Here is a 15370-nt window from a genome sequence, read left to right on the forward strand (position 1 = left end):
ACACCCGCTCACTATAGTGGGGCGGCTTAGCCCAAATATTCAAAAGAATTGTGCATTTTGTGATACAAGCACCAAATTTGGCACAAATGTACATTAATATGTTGCGAACATTTTCAGATATTGGGCCACTTGAAATTCCGTAATTTCTTTTTTCAAATTTTTTCAAATTTCGTAATTTCAAATTTTTCGGGTGACACCGTCACAATTTCGGTCTTCGAGGCCGGCCGATAGGCAAAGTGTGACCGGAAGGGACGAGGTTCTCCTGACCACGTGGCCCTCGATCTGGGAAGCGAGAGGCGTTCCATTAGTGGACGCGCCCCTCACGCCCGACTTTTGGGCGGCCCCGGCAGGCCGTTTGTTTTGACGTTCCGTGACAGGCCCCGCACCCCCACCTCCGGGCCGACCGGAAGCTTGTGCTGAGTACATCATACCTGAACAACTCAGTGAGGCAGAACACAGCAGTGCACACCAGGGTGACCCCTTCAGTGCATAAACCAATTAACCTGTCCACTGCAGGGCATATAGAAATGAAGTTATTTTCTGCATATAATAATAATATAAGTTCAGTTCTATATAACAATTTCTGTTATCACCACTACCACTACAACTACCACTACTACAAGCTTTGTCTGGAATTTTGTGGACTAACAGACAAACAGACATACAGACAAGCTGGGATCAAAACATTACCTCCTTCCACCATTGAGTGTAGAGGTAAACATCATGGAAATTATATCATGCCCTAGATTTAATTCATGCTTACCCGTGTATTTGCTTCACTGGTTCACAAGGTCTTTTGCATACATGTAATTCAGACTCTCGTCTTCATTGCTGACCACACAATGTTCGCAACATATTAATGTACATTTGTGCCAAATTTGGTGCTTGTATCACAAAATGCACAATTCTTTTGAATATTTGGGCTAAGCCGCCCCACTATATCGGCCGGCCTCGAAGACCGAAATTGTGACGGTGTCACCCGAAAAATTTGAAATTACGAAATTTAAAAAAATTTGAAAAAAAAAATTACGGAATTTCAAGTGGCCCAATATCTGAAAATGTTCGCAACATATTAATGTACATTTGTGCCAAATTTGGTGCTTGTATCACAAAATGCACAACAGGTTTGCTATGCTGCTACACTACTACGGGAGTTGCAGAAAGGATCATTCATCTTTGGGATATATAGATTACAGTCGATCTATGATCGGGTCTCAAGAACATTGGGTGTGTGTTCATTTGCCAAGTTTTTTGTGAGGAGATCGCCAAATGGTTTAAGCATTCAAGCAAGCACTCCATTCAAAACTGTTAAGGAACAGCTGGCTTGGCAAGCACTAGCTAGCTGCTTGGTAAATGAGCACACCTCGAAGCCTTGTGTGGTATATAGATTACAGTAGATCTTCCCTCAGTTCTGCAAGTAAAACCTACCTCACTGATGTCGGGATTCCTCCAAATTTCTTTGTTTAATGTTATAAGCAGCATTAATGACTGTTTGAAAAGCTAAACATATGTGTTTGTGGTTTATAATATTTTACAAGCCCAGCTACGCCACTGTTAGAGTTTTGGTCTTGTTTTACTTTCATGGTGACATGTGGTTAAGCATATTGGTATCATGGTATCTATGAATCAGGAACCACCGGGAACCTATAACGTATTCCCCTTTTCTCCATTGAAACAATTCCGCGGCATAAATTCACAGGATTTTCATCGACCTTCGCGGATTGTCATCGACATTCTCAGGATTTGCATCACCATTCGCGGATTTTTGCCTCGCCATTCGCGGTTTGTTCCTCTCTATTTGCGGATTTTCACGACTCTGGAACCTATCCCCCCTTTTTCCATTGAAACAATGCCCCGCTATTCGCGGGTTTCGCTATTCGGGGATTTTCCAGGAACGTATCCCCCGCGAATAGCGGGGTCCAACTGTAATTATATTATTCGTGTCAATTATCAAGGATTAATTGATTCGATTTTGGTGAAGATCTGGATACAGCTACAGATACTATAATTTTATTTTAATTCCACAAGTGATTCTTCACCCTCGAGAGATAGGGCGAAAAACAATATGTAACACGATAGCTCAAAACGTTGTGGACGGGTTTGCACAAAACTTGGTGAATGAGTTGGGTAGCTGACAATAACAAGTTGATTAGATTTTGGTTAAGGTCCGGATGCATATCCAGCCGATCATTGGGATACAAAATGTCCAGTCTGGCAGAGGTTTGCTCTCTACCGAATGCTGTTCTAGTTGTTCTTTTTTTTCTATTTCTTCTCCTCAAAGTTGAGGAATGTTTGCACGATTGTTAACCACCAGACACCAATTGAACGTTCTGCTGGGGTTTGCATGACATGTACCTCTTTACTGGCACAGGTTTATGATAATCAGTAATTTGGTGAATTTGAAGATGTTGTAGAGCTTTCATTTAAACTTCCAAAGAGTACCTCAAATGGCCTATTTTCCACCAATATTTTGTTGCACGACTACGGTATGTTGCAAGGCCGTGATTTGATGGGTTTCTTTTGTTCAGAAAGCTTTCTGTAAAAGAAAAGAAAAGAAGAGTTGAAGACCTTTGAAGAAACATCGGTTGATGGCAATGAGTACATAGCAAATCCCAAAGGATGAATTTTTAAAAATTCTTCAATAATGTCCACCATTTCAAATTAGCCTCCTTCCGAAGCCGTGAACTTTTATACCACACCTCTTTCCAAGTTTCCTGTTTTTCCTTCCTGAGAGTTTGCTTCTCCATCCATCTTGTCCACTCCATGCATACTCCTCTACTCCCTCATTCTTCCCCACATCACCCACATCCATTCCCCACATTTATTTCTGTGCTCTTCATCTTCGTCATGTTGCAGTATCTCTTTCTATCCCTTATTTTTGCCCTGCTTGCCTGTCCCTTCTTTCCCTCTTTGTCTGTGTCCCTTGTACACCTGTTTCTCTCTCTTTCATTGTCTCTTCCTATGTTAAATAGTTATTCCATGAGGCTTGGCCTATGTTTACGAGAGAAAACAATCTGCATGGTACACGAGTGTCTCTTTTGTGGCCGTGTACAGCTCAGAGGTCAGCGCAAGAGCTGCCACTCCTTGAGAGAATCAGCATCACTACCTGTTCAGTGATGGGTGGAGAGTCTCTTGTCCTCTACGGATCGAACTTCTTGCCCGGGTCAAAGGTCGTGTTCTCGCAAAAGGGACCTGGTGAGATATAATCAAACATAGCAATGCAATTTGTTCCTTTAAATAATACGAGGATAATTCCAAGTTTATGTGGACCGTGTATTTTGGAAAATCAAAAGTACACGGAACTTAATGAACCCGCACCTATTTTGGGGAAATTGTACAAGGAACTTGATGAAACTGGTATTTCCCAGCTCAGCTGTTGCCTTGTTGCCATCAATGTGGTCACATCTATTTGCCATCTTAGTAGAAATATTTGGGAGGGGTACACAGATTGTGTCCACACTTCCAATATTGACTTCCAACCCTCTTGCAATTGGATTTTTCCTAATTTGGCCATTCTGGGAAATTAACTGGTCAACTCGCTTAATGTTTGCTTGGGTGACAGCAGTTGTTCCAGGTGAAAATGCTCAACTTGCTCAACAATTCGCAGCCAATTTTGAACTCGTTACGCCATTTAAACACAACTTTGTGAAACACATGCTTCATCGAATTGGGCAGACAGTTACTTGTAAATTTCAGTTGGTCTGACGTTCTTCGTCACAAGGAACTTCATTGATGTATGCAGTACCTGTGTTCCACAGCATACTGAAATACTGTATTATGAGCCACCATCGTAATTTTAGGGCAAAATTTTTCAGCAGTGTTAATTTCACTTCCTCTAAAATTTCCTTGGGGTAGGCAATATATTTGCACAAAATATCAGCATTCATATGTTATTTTCACGTGTTCTTGAACTTCTAGCAGCTGCCCTTGTATGTCCATGTTCTCGTGCTTACATGAGCCAGATTTTGTAAATAAAGAATAAAAGGAACCGCCTCGTGTATCCATATTGTCATTCTGCATGAGTTTTTATTTAAATCCCAATTTGTTTATTCATTCTTATTGCAGAAGGACGCTCTATTTGGGAGCATGAAACCGAGGTTGATGGAAAAAGATATCAGCCCGTAAGTGCGATCTTTTTGCAACGCATGTGCATTGTGCATTATAAACTGTATATTTGTCATTTTGCTGTTATCTAATGTTTCCTTCACTGTTTTGTTCCACCTCCCTCAGACAAGTTTGACGGTGCAAATCCCACCCTATCAAAAGCAGATCGTTCAGCCGGTGAGCGTACAAGTGTTTGTGTGCAACAGTAAACAGAAGCAAAGCCAGCAGCACACGCTCACCTACCGACCTGCACTGGCAGGTTTGTGTTTACTTTACCTGCTTAGTAGAATCCAGATATAATATTTATATTTGTCGTCAAAGGTTTCATGGTGGACAGCAGGAAAGCACTTTTCACAGGGAGTTGTAGGGCCATAATACCGTTTGTTTTTTGAAATAATTTTATTTCCTATGGAACATTATATGCAGCGTATATTACGAAAAGGAGCAACGTCCGTCCATCAGGCTTCGTTCTAAAGGGCTCCTCTTGTCGTAAAACAATGTAAATGGTACCGGTGGAAAGCTAATAATCGATTTACTTGGAACAAAAATTTGTGTCCACTTCATCATAATGATGCCTGTTTTAAAAACCTGTCTTTCTGGGAGGGAAGAGAAAGAAGCGGACTTGGACCTTTAGTGTAGCACTTTCAGAGGTATTACAGCAGGAACTCTTTAAAATAAAGCGTGACATACACTGAAGGAGCACACAAAATTATATAAAGTAATAATTCTCAAAGCAATATGAAAATATATAGTAGTACTCGGAGGGAGCACACAAACGACAACCACAGCCACAATGACAACAGCAACAACAACTACAATGGCACTTGGCAGAGCGTATACCTCTGCCAGGCCACTGAACAGTTTATGTTATGTATCACACTGCCAGGCCAGATCTGGATCCGGACCTGAACCAAAATCTAATCGGCTTGTTCTTGTCACTACCCAACTCATCCACCAAGTTTAGTCATAATCCCTCCACAACTTTTTGAAATATTATGCTATATATCGTTTTTGGTTCCATCTCTTATTGGTGAAGAATCACTTTAAAAATTATAGAATCCGGATCCAAATCCGAAAATCGAATCAATTCATCCTTGTCATGCACCCAACCTGTCCACAACCTTTTGATATACCGTGCTCACAGACAAACAAACAAACAGACGGGATGAAAACATAACGTCTTTCCACCTTCGGCGGCGGACGCAACGGGCTAAGTTTTTTTGTTTTTTTTTTGTTATAAAAGATGTTATAAAAGTGCTATAAAATATCCTTTTTCACGTGTTTCACTTCCTTTTAAATCGTCATTGAGACTCAAAGATAGACATTCAATATGTTTTTGAAGTGCCACATGCTGCATTTTGATTAAACCCATCAGCGAAGTGACTGTATTTTGAGTTAAAAGGCATGGCCACCACCTCAAATCATACCTCATCCAAAACAGTGATATTTGCTACACCTGTTAAACCACCTCCACCCATCCCAAAGTTTTGCTTTTTCATCTTGTCCACCCCTTGTGTTCTCCTCTACCCCTCATCATTACCCGCATCCCTTGTTTGTCCGTCTCTGTCTATTTTCTCCACCCTGCTGTTGGTGTTCCCCCTTCTCCTCCTGCTGTTCCATTTGTTATGTTGCGTCCTGATCCATTCTGTGTTCAAGCTCTTCCACGAGCCTTGACTATGTACATAAAAGGTGGTTTTAATTAAAAGAAAAAGCTGGTGAGATCACATTTTCGCTGTACTACTTGGTTGACTTTTTATATCCTAATTTAAACTGTGCAATTTAAATTTGGTTGTTTCCAAAAGCCATGCTCTATGAAACACATTTCTGTTGATTTAGAGTTCTTGAATTTTTTGAAAATTTTCTCATTTTCAACAAACATGTCAAGTATCTCCTGAAAAGAATGTTCTACGTGTTGGCAGATGCTCATATGATGTGACATTGGAAAGAATTCCGGCAGTTTATGATATGTTACTAATTTAAGAAGCCAGATCTGTTAGGGAGATTTCCGGAATAAGACGGATTTGGTTTACTTGCATGTGGCATTAACGCAGAAGGGGAAGCAGTTCTCCAAAAGGGAAGTTATCTAGAATGCCATGCTCATGCGTGGTGCTTTCTGGTACATGTGCGGAGGCGATTATATATATTCCCTGGAAATATCGGCCATTGTGGTCGGAGAAACGGCCGGTGTGGAACTCTGCTTTCTCAAGATGACGTGGATCTGGAGATAGGTTGTTTGATCACCAGCAGAGAGTTATAAAAAGTACTGCACCATCCTACTAAAGCAAATTTAAATTTTCTTCAAATATATTTAAGCATTTATTTAAGAACAACAGATAAGAACTGTCAAGCAAACAGTACTCTATTCTGGTCTTGAGTACAAATAAATAGTCCGTTCTGTGCTCAATAAGACAGATTGGGAAGTTGAATCAATTACCGGCAAATGTGGAGTGAATTGAATAATTTATTTGAATACCTATATATTTCATATATCCCAATTGCATAAAATATAGGCTGTCAGGATAACTTTGAGGTATGCAACTCACTGCTGAGCTGTCTAATGTGGGTTCAAATCATTTCTAACTGTAATCCTGAAGTTTCACAAATAGGGAGATACATCAATGTGAGCTGTCCCTTGGATGGGCATTAAACTGTGCATCGAACTGTTGGCATTAGTTGGTAAATGTAAAAAATCTGGTGGTGTCGTTTACAAAGAGAAGGTGAGGTATCAACAGTACTCTGGCCAAATTCCCAATTCCTGTCTGGACAACCAGTGGGAAGGCAACGACAAACCATCCATCCTTGCAGTGAGGCTGCTTTGACAGTACTGAATCTGCATTCAGTCATTATGTATGTATGTATGTATGTATGTATATATATATATATATATATATATATATATATATATATATATATATATATACACATACACACACACATATACATGTATGTATATCACCTCACCCATCCCTAAATTTTGCAAAAAATTATTTTGTAAAAAATTTCTATAAAATAAATTCCATGGACATTATGTGGTATTATGTATAGATCAGTGACAAAAAATCTAAAATTAATCTATTTTAAATTCAGGCTGTAGCTCAACAAAATGTGAAAACAGTCGAGGGGTGTGAATATTCTCTGAAGGCACTGTATCTATACACACGCATATACTGTATCTATACACAGTTGCTGTGTTGTCATGATTTAGATGGTGAGGTATCCTTCATCATTAACTAGGTACCGTCACTTTTCATCACTTACTAGGTACCTTCATTCTCCATCACTTACTAGGTACCCTCATTTTTCATCCCTTACTAGGTACCCTCACTTTTCATCACTTACTAGGTACGCTCACTTTTCATCACTTACGAGGTACCTTCACTTTTCATCACTTACGAGGTACCTTCATTTTTCATCGCTTACTAAGTACCTTCATTCTCCATCACTTTATAGGTGCCTTCATTTTTCATCACATACTAGGTACCTTCATTCTCCATCACTTACTAGGTATCCTCACTTTTCATCACTTACTTGGTACCCTCACTTTTCATCACTTACTAGGTACCTTCATTTTTCATCACGTACTTGGTACTTTCATTTTTCATTACTTACTTGGTACCTTCATTTTTCATCACGTACGAGGTACCTTCATCTTTCATCACTTACTAGGTACCTTCATTTTTCATCACGTATGAGGTACCTTCATCTTTCATCACTTACTAGGTACCTTCATTTTTCATCACGTGTGAGGTACCTTCATTTTTCATCAATTACGACGTACCTTTATATTTCATCACGTACTAGGTACCTTAATTTTTCATCACTTACTAGGTACCTTAATTTTTCATCACTTACTAGGTACCTTAATTTTTCATCACTTACTAGGTACCTTCATTTTTCATCACATACTAGGTACGTTCATTTTTCATCACGCACGAGGTACCTTCAGTTTTCATCACATACTAGGTACCTTCATCACATACTAGGTACCTTCATTCTCCATCACTTACTAGGTACCTTCATTTTTCATCATGTATGAGTTACCTTCATTTTTTTATCACATACTAGGTACGTTCATTTTTCATCATGCACGAGGTACCTTCAGTTTTCATCACATACTAGGTACCTTCATCACATACTAGGTACCTTCATTCTCCATCACTTACTAGGTACTTTCATTTTTCATCACTTACGAGGTACCTTCATTTTTCATCATGTATGAGTTACCTTCATTTTTTATCACATACTAGGTACGTTCATTTTTGATCATGTACTGGGTACCTTCACTTTTCATCACGTACTAGGTACCTTCACTTTTCATCACTTACGAGGTACCTTCATTTTTCATCACAGACTAGGTACGTTCATTTTTGATCACTTACCAGGTACCTTCAATTTTCATCACTTATGAGGTACCTTCATTTTTCATCATGTACTGGGTACCTTCACTTTTCATCACATACTAGGTACTTTCATTTTTCATCACGTACTAGGTACCTTCATTTTTCATCATGTATGAGGTACCTTCATTTTTCATCACATACTAGGTATGTTCATTTTTGATCACTTATGAGGTGCCTTCATTTTTCATCATGTACTGGGTACCTTCACTTTTCATCACGTACTAGGTACCTTCACTTTTCATCACATACTAGGTACTTTCATTTTTCATCACTTGCTAGGTACTTTCATTTTCCATCATGTATGAGGTACCTTCATTTTTCATCACATACTAGGTATGTTCATTTTTGATCACTTATGAGGTACCTTCATTTTTCATTATGTACTGGGTACCTTCACTTTTCATCACGTACTAGGTACCTTCACTTTTCATCACTTACGAGGTACCTTCATTTTTCATCACATACTAGGTACGTTCATTTTTGATCACCTACCAGGTACCTTCATTTTTCATCACTTATGAGGTACCTTCATTTTTCATCATGTACGAGGTACCTTCACTTTTCATCACGTTCTAGGTACCTTCACTTTTCATCACATACTAGGTACGTTCATTTTTGATCACCTACCAGATACCTTCATTTTTCATCACTTATGAGGTACCTTCATTTTTCATCATGTACCAGGTACCTTCATTTTTCATCACTTACGAGGTACCTCCATTTTTCATCACGTACGAGGTACCTTCATCTTTCATCACTTACTAGGTACCTTCATTTTTCATCACGTATGAGGTACCTTCATCTTTCATCACTTACTAGGTACCTTCATTTTTCATCACGTGTGAGGTACCTTCATTTTTCATCAATTACGACGTACCTTTATATTTCATCACGTACTAGGTACCTTAATTTTTCATCACTTACTAGGTACCTTAATTTTTCATCACTTACTAGGTACCTTAATTTTTCATCACTTACTAGGTACCTTCATTTTTCATCACATACTAGGTACGTTCATTTTTCATCACGCACGAGGTACCTTCAGTTTTCATCACATACTAGGTACCTTCATCACATACTAGGTACCTTCATTCTCCATCACTTACTAGGTACCTTCATTTTTCATCATGTATGAGTTACCTTCATTTTTTATCACATACTAGGTACGTTCATTTTTCATCATGCACGAGGTACCTTCAGTTTTCATCACATACTAGGTACCTTCATCACATACTAGGTACCTTCATTCTCCATCACTTACTAGGTACTTTCATTTTTCATCACTTACGAGGTACCTTCATTTTTCATCATGTATGAGTTACCTTCATTTTTTATCACATACTAGGTACGTTCATTTTTGATCATGTACTGGGTACCTTCACTTTTCATCACGTACTAGGTACCTTCACTTTTCATCACTTACGAGGTACCTTCATTTTTCATCACAGACTAGGTACGTTCATTTTTGATCACTTACCAGGTACCTTCAATTTTCATCACTTATGAGGTACCTTCATTTTTCATCATGTACTGGGTACCTTCACTTTTCATCACATACTAGGTACTTTCATTTTTCATCACTTACTAGGTACCTTCATTTTTCATCATGTATGAGGTACCTTCATTTTTCATCACATACTAGGTATGTTCATTTTTGATCACTTATGAGGTGCCTTCATTTTTCATCATGTACTGGGTACCTTCACTTTTCATCACGTACTAGGTACCTTCACTTTTCATCACATACTAGGTACTTTCATTTTTCATCACTTGCTAGGTACTTTCATTTTCCATCATGTATGAGGTACCTTCATTTTTCATCACATACTAGGTATGTTCATTTTTGATCACTTATGAGGTACCTTCATTTTTCATTATGTACTGGGTACCTTCACTTTTCATCACGTACTAGGTACCTTCACTTTTCATCACTTACGAGGTACCTTCATTTTTCATCACATACTAGGTACGTTCATTTTTGATCACCTACCAGGTACCTTCATTTTTCATCACTTATGAGGTACCTTCATTTTTCATCATGTACGAGGTACCTTCACTTTTCATCACATACTAGGTACGTTCATTTTTGATCACCTACCAGATACCTTCATTTTTCATCACTTATGAGGTACCTTCATTTTTCATCATGTACCAGGTACCTTCATTTTTCATCACTTACGAGGTACCTCCATTTTTCATCATGTACTAGGTACCTTCACTTTTCATCACGTACTAGGTACCTTCATTTTTTATTTGCCCGGTGACAGAAATTGACCTTGACGTTTTTGCACTACTCGAGGTCCTTCTGGGTTTGCAGTCATGATGTCGTCGTGATGGTATCATCAGACGTTTGTCCAGGTATAACTTTAATGATCGCATATACACAGTGGGGTGCAAAGGCACCAAATGTTGACTGGCAGCTTTGGATCACGTCCAAACACAAGGTAGAAAGGGTGTATCCAGTCATCGAATGTGTTGTCACATTGTAAGCATAGACCAGTTCCATCAGATTTTCATGCCGGTGGCATTTCTTTGCAGGCAACAGTGACTTCAAGAGCTCATGAAGTGTCGATTGAAACATTTGCACTGGCCATTGCTTTCAGGATGGTAGGAGGTCGTTATCGATTTAGACACCCTGTAAATACGACACAAATTTGAAATGAAATTTGACTCGAAGTTTCGTCCTTGGTCACAATGGATTTTCATTTGTACCCCATACTTTGTAAATCATTCACTCACAATAAGCTTGGCCATGGTATCTGCCTTCTGATTCCTTGTGGGCACTGCCACAGTGAATTTAGTGACGACATCAGTTAGGACTAGAACATTCTCCATCCCAATAATTGAGGGTTACAACATGGTAAAAATCAATAGCTAATATTTGCAGTAGAATCCAAATCCAAAAAGATCATGACCAATCCTCAAAAATCCTCAAAATCTTGTGTCCCAAACCCATCTCTCTCTGTTCCCACCTTTCCCAGTCGAACCCAACTGCTCCTGGACTCTGTGTCCTTCTCTCCTGACAAGGTGGAGAAGTTTTTGTCAAACCTCGACTCTGATTCTGCAACTGGACCAGACGGCATCGGCCCACGGGTCCTAAAATCCTGCTCTTCCGCTCTATCTCACCCTCTCTCTGTTCTTTTCACCCTCTCTTTTGCTCAAGGTCATCTGCCAGCATCTTGGAAATCAGCAAACATTACCACTTTACACAAAAAAGGTGCAAAAACAGATCCTTGCAAGTACAGACCAATCAGCCTGCTCCCAATTAACAGCAAAGTCATGGAATACATCATTGCTTCGGATATCAAATCCTTCCTCTTCTCCAATGGCTTGATCTCTGATCATCAATTTGGATTCAGACCAGGTCATTCTACTCTGGACATGTTGCTTCTGCTGTCTCAACAATGGATGGAGGTTCTCAATGCCAAACAGGAAATCAGAGCTGTCTCACTTGACATATCACGTGCCTTCGATACGGTCTGGCACCCAGCTCTGCTCACCAAAATCTCCTCCTATGATATCCATGGAAATCTCCACTCATGGGTTGCGGACTTCCTCTCTGGTCGAAGGCAACGTGTGGCCCTGAATGGATTTCTCTCATCTCCCCCTTCCTGTTCTGGCCGGAGTTCCCCAAGGTAGTGTTCTGGGCCCTGTGCTATTTCTGTTCTTCATCAATGATCTCTCCGACTCTCTGGAAAATCCTCTCTTTCTCTTTGCTGATGACTCCACTATCTGCCGCTCCATGCCTCATCCCTCAGATCGGCAGTCTGCAGCCTCCTCACACTCTGCAGACCTGGAAAAAATCACAGACTGGTCAAACAAGTGGAACATGTCTTTCAATCCTGACAAATCTCACACTCTTACAATGTCTCTCTGAAAGGACCGACTGGAAAACCCTCCCATCCACGTTCTCAACAATCCTCTCCAAGAAGTTCTGTCGCTCAAGCTTTTGGGTCTCACTATCTGCCATGATCTTTCTTGGGAAAACCACATTTCCAAGCTGGCCTCCAAAGCCAGTCGCTGACTGGGCATCCTCCGTCATGCGAAGTCCTTCCTTGGCACACCTGAGCTCCTCACCACATACAAGGCTTTCATCCGCAGCTCAGTGGAATACTGTTCCCCCCTATGGGCTGGTGCTCCTGCCTCACACCCAGCTCGGCTTCACGCTGTTGAAACCAAAGCTTTCAGAATCATTGGAATCTCCTGCGATGAAGTTAACTCCGAGGGCCTTTCACTCACTCACTCACCGCAGGCAGGTTGGTGGTCTTTCTGTCTTCTACCGACTCCTCTCCGGCCTTGCTCCCCCAGCTCTCTCTGTGCTCTGTCCCCCCAATATTCCTTCAGGTCGCACAAGATCTGCCTGCAACCAAAATCTAGGCAATATGGTTAAACTGCCAAAATCTAGGCTCTCTGCTCACCTTCACTCTTTCATTCCCCTTTTCTCCCACCTCTGGAACAAACTCCCCCACTCCCTTCAATTCCACTCCTCCCTCCAGGTCTTTAAAACAGCTGTTCACCACCATCTCTTATCTTCCCCCATCCAAAACCTTGATCTTTTCTACCCCCACTAATTCACCCCAGATACACTTTTTTTTTGAAATTCCAACTTCTTTCCTGGAAGTCCTTGCAGTGTTCATATGTTTTATACCTCTCCCACCTCCCCCAAAGCCCTCCCCCTCCCACATTTCTCTCGATGTCCCTGCTCTCAAATGTTGTGTTTGTGTCCTTCCCCCTCTCTCCCCATCTTGTCTGCCGCTCCCCTTATTTTTTGTGTTTTGTGTGTCGGTTTGACTTTTTGTGTGATTAATGTTAGCTCTTTCACGAGCCTCGATCTTGTATACAAAAAAAAAAAAATGTCCCTGAATGGTGTAAAATAAAATCAGACATACAATAATTACCTTTGAAAGTGTGAAAAAAGGAATTTTGGAGCCATTTTACCTCACGTCTTGCAAAGCCTATTATTTAATTTAAAAATCGCTTTTTCCTAATTTTGTTCGGATTTCACTCTAGATTTCGACATATTTTTTAGGCCATGAGTTCCGTTGTGATATATGGAATCAGATTTCGAATGTCAGCTTTTAATAAGCCCATACGATACATTATTCAATCTTGCCAGGAGCCAATCACATTGCACCTAGCCCCACACCTCATTCAGCGTAACCACAAACTGACGAATGGACAGTCATCTCTGTTATTTATGTATATATATGTACTGCTGGTCAAAAGTTTTAGAACACCTCAATTTTTCCAGTTTTTATTGAAATTTAAGCAATTCAAGTCCAGTGAATAACCTGAAATGGTACAAAGGTAAGCAGTAAACTGCTCGAAGTTAAAAAAAAAGAAGTTTACGTTAACAAAAACAGGAAAATAATGTAAATTGCACAGTTATATTGCAAAAAAAAGGCTTCTTCAGGGAACAAGTAATGGGTTAACAACTTACAGCTGGCCTGCAGCAATATAAGTAAATTAAGCCTTGAAAGTTGATGCAAACAATTCCGACAAGTGTCCCAACCTCTGCTGATTACTTGATTACAAACCCCCTGTCTCTATAAAAGCAGTATTGGAACAGACTGTTATTACACCCTCTGAAGCATTATTTGGACAATATTGCACTGCAGGAAGTAGTATATTGGAAACTGGAGGAAACTCTGACAGGAAGAGGTCTGGCAGACCCAAAGCCACAACAGGATCAGAAGACAAGGTTCTGAGTACTACAAGTCAACAGCTTGTGTGATAGGCGGCTCACAGGACAACAGCTTCAAGCACAGCTTAACACTGGTCGAAGTAAGCAAGTCTCAGTTTCAACTGTGAAGAGAAGACTTCGAGCTGCAGGTTTGACAAGTCGAGTGGCATGAAGAAAGCCATTGATAACATGGCAAAATAAGAAAATGAGGCTTGCCTGGGCCATGAAGCACCGCCAGTGGACTACTGAAGACTGGAAGAAGGTCTTATGGACCAATGAATCAAAATTTGAAATCTTTGGTTCATCACGCAGGGTTTTTTATGCTGTCGAGTAGGCGAAAGGATGGTTCCTCAGTGTGTGGCACCAACTGTCAAACATGGAGGAGGAAGCATGATGGTCTGGGGCTCTTTTGCTGGATCCAGAGTCAGCGACTTTCACAGAGTGACTGGCACCCTGAACCAAAAGGGCTACCACAGCATTTTGCAGCACCATGCAATACCCTCTGGTATACGCCTAGTTGGTCAGGGGTTCATCCTACAGCAAGATAATGACCCTAAACACACCTCCAGGCTATGTCAAAACTACCTTCGAGGAAAAGAACAAGACGGTAGGCTTCAAATCATGGAATGGCCAGCACAGTCTCCAGACTTAAACCCCATCGAGCTGGTTTGGGATGAACTGGACAGAAGGGTGAAAGTGCAACACACCTACAAGTGCAACACATTTGTGGGAACTTCTGCAACAGTGTTGGGAAGAACTTCCCGAACAATATTTGATTTCCATTGTCGAAAGAATGCCACGAGTGTGTTCGGCGGTTATATCTGCAAAAGGTGGCTACTTTTCTGAGTCAAAAATTTAAATTAAATTTTGTTTAATAAAATGATTCGATTATTTCTTTTTATCTCCAATTGTTTATTTGTTCTATGCTTAATTTCAGAGTACATTGAGACATTAAACTGCGTAAATTTCAATAAAAACTGAAAAATTGAGGTGTTCTAAAACTTTTGAGCGGTAGTGTGTATATATTATATATATATATATATATATATATATATATATATATATATAATATTATATATATATATTATATATATATATATATATATGCAGTGGGCTGTTGACGCGTTATCAATGGAGGTCCGTGGTTTCGAGCCCCGCATTGAGTCAGAATTTTTTCACATTT

The 15370-nt window shown here is 40.1% G+C and overlaps 1 protein-coding gene across 3 annotated transcripts in view; it reads left to right on the top strand.

Annotated features, from left to right (window-relative positions):
* Positions 1-15370, top strand: part of LOC137435288 (nuclear factor of activated T-cells, cytoplasmic 1) — a 96592-nt gene that overhangs the window by 48538 nt on the left and 32684 nt on the right. For all 3 annotated transcript variants that reach the window (XM_068128931.2, XM_068128933.2, XM_068128932.2), the window contains exons 6-8: positions 3055-3195; positions 4066-4121; positions 4231-4363. In XM_068128931.2, the coding sequence (XP_067985032.1) occupies positions 3055-3195; positions 4066-4121; positions 4231-4363 (330 nt within the window). The remainder of the gene's footprint in view (positions 1-3054; positions 3196-4065; positions 4122-4230; positions 4364-15370) is intronic.

Source organism: Myxine glutinosa, chromosome 9 (genome assembly GCF_964187855.1).
Source record: "Myxine glutinosa chromosome 9, kmMyxGlut1.1, whole genome shotgun sequence".
NCBI lineage: Eukaryota > Metazoa > Chordata > Myxini > Myxiniformes > Myxinidae > Myxine > Myxine glutinosa.